At 62.6% G+C, this 10559-nt stretch overlaps 1 protein-coding gene across 1 annotated transcript; it reads right to left on the reverse strand.

Annotated features, from left to right (window-relative positions):
- Positions 1 to 812: 812 nt before the first annotated feature.
- On the reverse strand, positions 813 to 10242 carry LOC138846524 (TBC1 domain family member 3G-like). The gene is made up of 8 exons (XM_070062537.1): positions 9255 to 10242; positions 8702 to 8809; positions 7509 to 7618; positions 5336 to 5716; positions 4973 to 5033; positions 4416 to 4481; positions 3177 to 3345; positions 813 to 1666 (listed from the first exon to the last, which is right to left on the reverse strand). The coding sequence occupies exons 1-8, from the start codon at positions 9291 to 9293 to the stop codon at positions 915 to 917; spliced, it is 1686 nt and encodes a 561-aa protein (XP_069918638.1). The 5' UTR covers positions 9294 to 10242; the 3' UTR covers positions 813 to 914.
- Positions 10243 to 10559: the final 317 nt, after the last annotated feature.

Below are 10559 nucleotides of genomic sequence, written 5' to 3' on the forward strand. Positions count from 1 at the left end.
TTCACCGCCAGTCCTTACAGGGCTCTGGAGCCGCCCCTGCGTTTCAGGTGAGCCATGGCCCGCGTGCCCGGCTGAGAGCTGTGGCTACACGGCCACAGAGATCACCTCTGACAGTGGTGCTTGTGGGAGAGCAAGGTGACCTGCGTGCTAGGGCCCTTCCCGCCCACAGCACATGAGCTCAGCACACAGACCAGGCCCCTCCTGCGCGCTGCGGCAGCCCTTCCTGGAGAACCTCTCTGAGTCCCAGGGCCAAGGGCTCTGCTCCCGTGGTGCTCACACACAGGCACAGCCGAGAGCAAGTCCCTCTCACCTCCACCGAGAATCCATGCGATTCTATCAAATGTGCCTCCTGCCTACGCTACCAACACCTGGTCAGTTGGGCAGTAGACGTACTCTGGCCACTGGTCGCCTCCCAGCCCACAGTGCACATCCTCTCCCACGTGGGAGAGCCATGTGGGGTCAAGCCAGGGATGCTGCAGCCACGGCCGCCCAGGTCTAGGGGAGAGCACAGAGGTGACACAGGCCCTCCAACCACAGCTGTTCCTATTGTGCTGATCTGTCCCAGAGGTCACGGGCACTCACGGCTGCTGCTATCCCACCCTGGCCCAGTCCCCACAGGGCACAGCTGAATCTCAGGCATTGTCTGCAGGGTCCTAAGTGGGTCTCTGCCTGGGGCTGGGGGCTGTGGAACCACCCATCTCCCCAGGAACACGGGGAAGCTTGCTGTCGCTGGGCGCCGGGGTCACAAACTGGAGCAAACTCCTTTCCATGGAACAATTTAATACAGGCTCAGCACCACCTGAGGGTGGCGGTGGGGGAGGGGGCGGGGAGGAGAGTACAGTGGCTCCTGGCACGGCTGTTGTCTTCCAGTGTCAGGGTGTCCTGGCCCCAGGAAGAGCCTGGGCGGTGGGGGCTCAACCAAGTGCATAGGATGCCGTGAAGACACACGGAAGGCTGCTGCCCAGCCTGGGCAGGACAGATGGTGGACTCGGCCTCTCTTCTAGGAGGCACCCATCATCCAGGTGCCCCGTTGAATAAGAGGTAAGGAGGCCTCTGGCCAGGGAGGGCACGTGGGCCTGGTCTCCCATCCCAGGGCTGGCTCTGGCCGGCTCCAGCCCGTGACTCTCCCCAGAGTGCGTGGGGCTGCCATGCCAGTAGTGGGGAGTCTTCAGCCGTGGCCCCCAGGCGGGGACAGCCTGCATGGGCCCTGGTTCCGGGGACTCTGAGGCCCGTGGAGGAGCCCACATCCACAGGCCCTCCCGGCTGCCAGCGTCGGAGGAGTCGTCCTCCCTGTGCTCTGGCCCGCTCAGGTTAGGGAGACTGGCGCACTGGCACAGGCCTCCCCACCTCGAGCACTTTGGAGACTCCGTGGGGCTGGCAGAACCTGGAGACTCTGCGGTCCCCACAGGGGAGCCCAGGCCGAGGGGCTCTGGGCTGCCTTCCCAGCTCTCCTCCTCCTCCATGCCTTCCCTCTCGGCGATGCGGAGGCCAAAGCTTTCTGGAGGACGGATCATCACTGCACGAGTAGCGGGACCCCTGGTCTGCTCCCACACTGCCACTGTGTCCTGAATGGTGATTTTGGCCTTCGGAGCAGTGGGGGCAGGAACGTGCATCTGGGGGACGCGTGCCTGCCCCAGGGGCCTGCTGCACTGTTCGATGGCCTTGGCTGGAAGAAGAAGAGACGCGGTTTGCTTCTCCACAGCCCCCGTCTGGCCTGCAGGGTGCCTGCCCCGACCTCATCCTGGGGTCCCCATCACCACGTGTGACGCTGAGGACTCTTCCAGGCTGCTGGCCCCAGACGGGAGGGTGTGTGCAGCCCGGGCAAGGGGAGCCCTGGGACACCACCGGCTCCTCCTGCACAGCCATCACAGGGTGGATGGCCCTGAACTCCCCACCTCACTCTCATCTCTGGGGACTAAAGCACCAACTCAGGACCCCGTCCCCTCCCCCACCTGACCTGCTGCGCCCTAACAGTGCATTGGCTGAATTTCCCGCATCTGAGTCCCTCCTACATGGCTGGAAAGGAACTGAGCCTAAGATGATGGGGTGAGAGCTGGGGCTGTGGGGCAGACATGGAGTCCGGTTCAGGCCCTTGGGGACAGGGAATGCAGTTTCTAAAGAGGTGGCAGGGGTGCCCTGTGTCCTCTGCCCCTGGGCCACTGTCTCTTTCCTGGTGAGACTGGGCTGTCACCGCTACTGTCCCAGGAGCACCCAAGGAGGCAGCATCTGGAGGCACAGTGGGAGGCCCCCAGTGCCTGGACAGCCTGCACCTGGGCCCTCACTTAGAGCCTCTAGAGCTGGGACAAGCCCATCTCTGCTCTGCATGGGGACCCAGGCGCTCAGGTCCATGATGGCAGCAGCAGCAGGGGACGAGCACGGGGACCCCTCCCCACTAGAGCCCAGAAGCCAGCGATGCTCTGGGTCCCGCTGCCTTCTGTTGGCCCGAGGCTAGGGCTGCAGAGCCCACACTCTTGTGTTCTGCAGCAGGGGCCCCCAGCGCCTGCCTCTGTGCCCAGCCCTGCTCGCAGGAGTGCACTTGGCCCCCACAACTGGGCTCAGGGCACCTGGGCCTTCCAGGGGTTCTCAGATGGCTGAAGGGGATCCAGTGCCGGCAGGCTTTACATCACTGCACAGGGTCTCCCACAGCCCCACCTCCATCTAGCCCTGCCCACATGCAGGTGGGAGCCCCGCCCACCCCTGTCTTGGAGGGTCCTGTGTGCAGACAGCTGTGGTCATCGGGCCAGGAGCCTGTGTGGGGTCAGGCAGGGCCACTTCTCATCTTGCTGGAGTGGGGGTCCAGCTGTGCTCCAGGCTCCTGGGGGCACTGAGCCAGGGCACCTGCTCCAGACCTGGGCAGGGTAGCTCAAGGCGGGGCCTCCAATCCACTCCAGAGTGGGGATCAGCCAAGGAGCCAGAGCCACAAATGTCCTGAGGACAGCTCCACGGCCCGGCCCCAGAGTGGTGGGGGGAGAGCCGGCACCCACAGGAGGATTCTGGGAAGCTGCCCGAGGCCCCGCCAGGCCATGCTGACAGAGCTTCAGAAAGCAGAACTTCTGAGTCGGGAGGACAAGGAGGACCAGGAAGAGGTGAGGCCCTGGGCGGGGATGTCAGGGCCTGGCACTCCCACTACTGACTCCCCCAAGGGAGCATGGGACGGGGCCGTGTGCTGGATTCACCTTCGGGAGGCAGGAGGCACTGGAGCTTCCCCAGCTCACGCATGGAGGCCCGCAGCTGCCTGATGACCGCGTCCTCGCTCAGAGACCAGGCCTGCTTCAGGGTCACCTGCAGGAACTCCCGGAGGTGGTCCCGGGGCATCTTCAGCAGGCGCTCTAGACATGGGGGTGGGTGTCAGGCTGGGAGGGGCCCTAGGGATGGCGCAGCCACCATGGCTGCTCCAAGCCCTGTCCCAGCACCAGACATGGGCTGCAGACACCCTTGGACACCCTTGGGTGTCACGCCAACCACTAGAGGGACTGCTCAGGGGCCAATTTCCAGTGCGATGACCCTGGCCACTTCTCCTTGTGGTCTGTGGGGGCCTGGGATTGGGGATGCAACAGGGGGATTCTCAGTGCCCTCCTGAAGGGAACCCAGGCCTCCCAAACCCCCTCATCCCTCCCTCAAGCCCTGCTCACGAGGGACAGGCAGGGGACCCCCAGATCCTCCATCCCCAGCACCCGGGCCTCTGTGGGCCCTGAGGACTCACTTTGATGGATCTTGAGGGCCGTGTATGCCATGGCCGGGAGCACGTGCTCGCCCTCCAGGATGTATATATCCCATATTCTCAGAGCCAGGGGGAACGGCACCTGGGGACAGAGGCATTGGAGGACCCGCCCGTCAGGGCCTCAGCAGGGCCCACAGGGGTGGGTGTGCAGTGTCACTCCCCTAGGACAGAGGGAGACTCCAGGAGGCTGATCACACAAGAAGGCCAGAGCTCCTCCTGGGAGGGGAGGGGAGGCCATGCCTCATGGCCACATCCCTGCCCACTCAGCGAACCAGACCCACAGAGGATGACCATGTCCTGTCCTGGACCCTGGGGGTCTGCACACTTTGGAAGCCACACTGGAGATGCCAGACACCCCAGGGACCTGGGGAGGGCTCAGCCCTTGGGCTGTGCTGCCACCAGCCTCTGCCTCGGGGGGTCTATGGATCTCCTGCCTCTCACTGTAGGGCTCTGGCCTTTGCCAGGCTCTCAGGATGGGTCCTGGTGGAACCTGTCCCCTCCTTGCTGGCTCTGAGGCTCAGCCTCAGCTTGGACCACCCTTAGCAGGGCTGGACAGGGCCTGCCTGGTCTGCACAGCAGGCTCCCTCCTGTGTCTGCTGGGGCTGGGGGAGCTCAGAGTCACAGGCCACCAGCACCAGAGAACCAGGCACTGGGGCAGGAGCTTCCCTGGGCAAGGGGTCCCCGGGGCACTTACCCCATCCAGGAAGCACTGGATGTACCAGTGGGTGGTGGAATCCTCCAGGCACACACCCTCCTTCTCCTAAGAAGAGGCAGAGGCAGAGGGGGCTCAGGGCCCAGGGCCCAGGGCCCAGGCCTGACTCCCTCTAATCTGAGCCCTGGGGCAGAGCCCCTGGGTGCAGGAAGCCCAGCAGCAGGGGCATCCCCCCTCCCAGCCATGCAGGTTCCTGAAGGGACACAGGTCCCTCCTTCCACTCTGCTCTGGGGACAGCGTCTCCCTTCAATCTACGCCAACTCTGGGGGACCAAGTGCTGGAAAACAAACCAACACCCAAGCTGCCGCGGACCCCAGTAACCAAGGAAAGTTTTTGTGAGGTCATGGCCTCCCCTGGCTCAGGAAGCAGTCCCATGAGCCCAGAGCCCCCAAGAGGAGAAAGGAGATGCTTAACTTACCAGGTGTTTCTCCAGGGAGGGGAGCACGCGATGCACAATGAGCCCCAGGTGTTGCTGGAATCGCTCCAGTTTGGGGGTGTTTGGTTTGTAGAAACCTGAGTAGAATCAGCCACACCCCCACGTGAGAGCCTCCTCCTAGGAAGGCTGGAGAGCCCCAGGCCTGGGTGGGGTGCTTCTGAGCACTGAGGGTCAGGGGAGGCTGGACCAGGGGCAGGTGGGGATGAACGTGGCCAGGGCAGAGGATCTGCTTAGGAGGTGGGTGCAGGTGGGTGACTGTGTGCAGCCCAGGCCTGGCTGCCCCCTGGAGCCCGCTGGGGTGGGTGCAGTCAGACTGGGTGCCTCCTGACCATTCCAAGACTCAGGAGCGAGGAGGGGGTGACCCTACAGGGGATGCTGCCTTCCACAAGTTCCCTGGGTGTGGCTCTGTGCTTGAGAGTTGTGTACAGACGTGTGAGGCAGAAGAGCCAGAATCGACCTGAGTCACTGGACAAGGACAGGACCCCTTGTTCTGAAGGTTCCCACACCCAGGATGGCCATGGCCAAGCTGCAGGGACTTTGGGTGGTGGTAAAAGAAGGGGGCTGCCTCAGTCTGGGAGGCCTCTGCCAGCCCTGGCTTCTAGGGAGCCCCCCCCCACACACACTGTGACACTGTCCCGCACATTCAGGAGCCAGTGAGGGCCGTGCACGGACTTGCATGCACTGGGCCCCACACGCCATCCACCTACCGTGCATCGCGTGCTTCCTGCTTTCCATGAGCTGCACCAGGGCCCAGAAAGAGTCCTCCTCGGGCATATACATGAGCAACAGCGCCACCACATGGCTCAGACCCTGGCTGTAGCCCACCTCCTGCAAGATCCCAGAATACCTTTAGGAGACCTCCCCTGGCAAGAATGATATCCTAGGATGGCCCACCTCTCAGGCAGATCAGGGTCACCCACTGAAGGGTCCAGGAAGATTTAGGCACAGGGAGCCCCTGTGCCTGAATCCTGCCACTTGGTGTCAGCTGCCCAAGAATTGGAGCCCAGAGAAGTTCTCCAAGTTCCTGGAGGGAATCCTGCAGGGCCTGAGCTTAGGCAGCACAGGGGGAGAGCTCAAGTATGGACACCTGTTACCCCCAAGATGTCAGCATGGGCCAGGTTGCTGTGGGAATCCAGATCCATGCCCATGGAAGCTTCTGGACCCCTGAGCTCTGCAGGTGAGCCGGTGGCCCTTTCTCACATGAGGAAGAAGTAAGCCAGGAAGTGCTACCAGGACCGGAACAGGAGGAGTGCCTCTGGCATGGGTGCAGGCCTGGGCTTCCTGAGTGCCAGGCCCCCTGGGAACCAGGGCACCAGGCAGGGTTGGCCAGTGGCAGGTCAGGGGGGTGGGGATGTCCAGGCCTTGCTGGGTCACCCATGGAGCCCTGCGCCTGCTCCACTCATGGGAAATTCTGAGTGGGTGGTTGTGGCAGGGGCGCTGTACAGAGTGGGATTCAGGCCCATGGGTCCAACCACAGGGCTGGTGGGTGTAATGGCATCAGTGGGACCCACAGCAAAGTCGTACACCTGATCTGCCCTGCCTTCGTCCCCCGCCCCACTGCGTGGAATGCTAGCCCTGGGAGGGGCTTCCCAACACGGCCAAGCTCCTGGGGTCTGGAGACCAGCCCAGGAGAAGGCTGCCTTTCTCCTCCCAGAACTTGAGGTTGGGTCCAAGAGGCTCAGAGCCTGGCCTCTACCGCTCTTCCTCAGAGCTGTGGATGAGCGAGGCCCCCTCAACCCAGGCTGGGATCTCTGTGACCAGGGGTGCCCTGCAGGGACTGCCGGGATAGCACCTGCGCTATGATCCCAGAATACTCACGGGATTGTAGACGGAATAGGCCATCAGTATGTGGAATAAGGCCTGTTGGCTGGAAGAGAGAGGACAGAGGCCGTGTGTCTTGTGCTGCCGAGGCTCTCAGTGCAGCTCTGCCTAACAGAGCCTGACAGCCACACGCAGGGCCCGTGACACTCTGCTCATGCGCAGTGACGTCGTCAGGGCACCTGCGTGTTGTCCACCATGTGGGTGAGCGCCGCCTGCAGGGACACGCACACCTCCCAGGGCGCAGTCACGTGCACTTTCATTTCCCAGGTGGGTGTTCAGGGCACAGGTGAGCGTCCCACTGTGGGAGTGCAGTCCCGTGGGTCCAAGCTGTGGAGAGTCAGCCTCCCATGCACGTTCAGCCTTGTAGGGAGCAGCACCCGGCGTCCTCAGTGGTTTTAGTTCCCCCCTCCCACAGCTGTGCGCTGGTGCCCCTTTGTGGTGTAGGGAATAAGTGTGTGTTCATGCGCTGAGGAGGTGAAGTGTGTGTGCTTTCATGAAGGGTCCCCCCGATCCTGTGTTCCCGGGGTACTAGGGGGCTGCCCACTGCTTCCTTGTGACTGAGTTGAAGGGCTCCTTGAATATTCTGGAAACAACACCTTTATTAGTTAGATTGCTACTATTGTCTCCCCTGGTGTTTCTTTTCATTTCAGTCTCTCCACAGTGTCTTGGGAAAGTTTGTGTACTATAGAAAAGGCAAGTTTGTTTTCTGTGCTCAATGAACTGTTTTAGGCTTGCACCCAATCTTCCCTAGGGACCCCATGTGCCCCAGGACCCTTGCTCCTCCCACCCGCGGGTCCTCCCCAGCCCAGAGGCCTCACTTCATTCCGTAACGTTCCCGGAACATGAGGTGGTTTCTGAAAGTCCATGCGATGGCGGAGTCGATGTGATGGAAGTGAGTGGCGCCCAGCCTGGCCAGCTCTTTCATCTCCTGCAGGGCAGGGACAAGGGGGAGGGGCAGCCTCAAGAACTGCACAAGCCCCATTGCCTCACAAGGACCTCAAGTCCACGTCAGCTCTTCTGGCTGACATGGAGTTCCCTGCAAGCGCTCATTCCTTTCTGGGTCCCACCTTGAGGGAGGGTCATGGGCTCCCTACTTGCCTCAGTGCCCACGTAACCCTGACGGTCAGCAGCAGACAGGGGCTCTGAAAGGTCCCTGTGCACTCCCCCTGCCTGCCTCAGCTCTCAGCACAGACACGGTCTGCCCCCAGCCAGGCTTCTGAGCCTCCTAGCTGAAATCTCAGGCCCTGCCCTCCAGGAGTCAGCCACAGCCTAACCACTGCCCCATGCTGCCCCCTGCTGGAGGGGCCCATCTCCATCTTGACATTGCAAGCCACCCTTGGCTTGGAGCTGAGCCTGGGCAATGACTGTCTCCAGGCCCAGCTCCCAGGGCCAGCCCCAGACTGCAGACTTGGGGGAGGCAGGGTGGGAAACACAGCTGGGCCCTGCTCCCTGATGGCAGCCAGGGGCCATGAGAGCCAGCTGCAGTTGACTGCCCTCTGCTCACACCAGTCCTCACTCCCTCCTTTCCCAGAAGCATTGAGAGCTGTCTGACCATTGGAGCGGCCTCTCCAGGCAAGGGCAATGCCAGGGGCTGCAAGTCCATGTGAAGGCAGGGCCAGCTGTGGGCAGGCCTAGGTGAGGGCCGGCCAGCTGTGGGCAGGCCATGTTAGCACAGAGCCTGTGGGGCTCCCTACCTCACACCATTGTGATCTCATCCTGGGAGACCCCCGCCCATCAGGGACCAGCAAGTCCTCTCTTCTGGCCGTATGCCAAGCTGCCCAGGTGAGCTCAGCAGAGAGCAGGTTAAAGCCTCTGGCACAAAACACACCTGTCCAGTCCCAGCTGGGTCTGAGGAGACGTGGAGGAGGCACTGACTAGGATCTAGGGAGAGGAAGGCAGGATGGGGAGGAGGCTCCCGAGGGCTCAGTGAGGGACGGTCCTCCACGGAGACTCAGGCTCCTGAGCAGGCCCGAGCAGGCCGGGCCCCCTTGGGCTGAGTGCAGAGCCGTACCGCGTATTTGCCTGGGTTCTGGGCCTTCCTCTTGTCCACCTCCAGCATCACGGCCCACACCTTCCCACGCACCTGGGCAGGGATGCCTTTGTAGATTCTGCGCTGAAACTACAGGAGAGAGGAGGCTCTGGTGAGTGGTGAACGTGGCCACTCGTGGAGGCAGCGCAGGGTGAGACAGCAGAGGGAGACGCCAGGGGCTCCCTGTGTATTGGCAGAGGGAGGATCTGCCCAGAGGGGGGCCTTATGACCCACAGTGACTGGAGGGCCAAGGGCTCAGGGGCACCGGCTCTGCCGTGTACGGACTGCCCCCTACAGGGCTCCTGGAACCACGCCTGCCCTGCATCCGGGATTGTCTTCAGCAGTGACTTCAGATTTTCTACCAGGACAGTGTCCTGTGTGTATGGGGAAGGTGTGCCCATGACCTGTGTCTCTAGGGACTGGACAGTTGCCCCTGGGCATCTGAGAGGCAGGCGGTGCCTGGCACAGGAATGGGCACTGCTCAAACCCCAATTCAGCTCTCAGTGTTCCCGAGGGGCCCTCATCGCCACGGTACCTTGTCGCTGCCGCGGTATTTACTATGGTTCTTGATCATCTTTATCCACTTCTGGATCCTTCTTACCTCCTGTTTACGCTGGAAAACGAGACAGGATGGCGTGAGCCCAGCTTGGGGCTCTGAGAGGGGCCCTCGGATGCAGCTCAGGAGCTCTGTGGGTGCTCAAATAGAAGGAGCCAGAAAAGGCACAGACCGTGAGCCCCAGATCTTCTGTCTGGGGGAGCATCGGTGGCCTGGCCTCTGACCCGAGCTGCCCCGCCTTCAAGGAAGAGCCCCTGAGCTCCAGCCAGGTCACTCCCAACCATGCCAATGAGTCAGGGCGGCCGACAGCAGACGCCCCTGAGCTGCGGCTCACTTCTGGGACAGGTGAGTGTGGTAAGATGTCAGCAGGTGCCGTGTAAGTACCGCATCGCGGGACCTTATGGCGCTCCCACTCACCACTGCCGAGCCCCACGTGCCCCTCCGCCCAGCTCTGCTTCCAGATGACTGGCCCATGGCCAAGGACTTGTCCTTACCTTTGCCCCCGGGGTGCTGTCTTGGGGCAACTTCTGCTCACTGGAAAGCAAGGGAGGCGGAGAGGTGAGGACAGGACCACAACAGGCACCACGACCTCCCTAGTGGGCCAGGGAAGGACCAGCTTCATCCTCTCAGCCCAGGGGACTGAGATGGGGAGGGAGGGGCTGGTGACCATGAGCACAGGGAGCCTAGGGCCAGGCAGGGGCCCTTGCTCCCAGTGGGGGGCTCCAGGCCTGTCAGAGGTCCACCTTCGTGGGTGTGTGGCAGCCCCCCACAGCGGTTGTGGGGTGGCTGTCCTGAGCAGGGCCAGGCTGCCCAGGGCTGAGGCAGCTATATCCCCACATCAGCTCTGCCCAGGACGTCACCCTGGAACTGACCGAGTCTGGGTGGCCTGCCTGAGAGATGCTCAGTGCTGTGAGTGTGCACCTGGGGCTCGAGGCACCTGGGACCCCTACACCCCTCAGGGTCCCCCACTGCCCACCCTCCCCCCGTGCCCTGGCCTCCTGAGGTCATGCGCCCCACCTCACCCCCTCCTCTGTCAGCCCGGACCCTGGCCATCTCTCCACCACTCTGCTCCTGCTTATTCTCCAGGTTCTGGCACAACATGGAGGCAGAAGCCCTTATCCCCGTGCTAAGGTGGGCTGCTGAGTCATGCCAGAGATGGCCCGAGATGGCTCCATCCCTCCAGGTTACCGGAGCCCACCCTCCAGCAACGGGGCCTCTCTCCCCGACATCTGTGGGAACAGCCTCCACGTCCGACTCCTGCCCCCAAATGCTGACCAGTGCCTG

This window comes from Oryctolagus cuniculus, chromosome 18, assembly GCF_964237555.1.
Source record: "Oryctolagus cuniculus chromosome 18, mOryCun1.1, whole genome shotgun sequence".
Classification (NCBI taxonomy): domain Eukaryota; kingdom Metazoa; phylum Chordata; class Mammalia; order Lagomorpha; family Leporidae; genus Oryctolagus; species Oryctolagus cuniculus.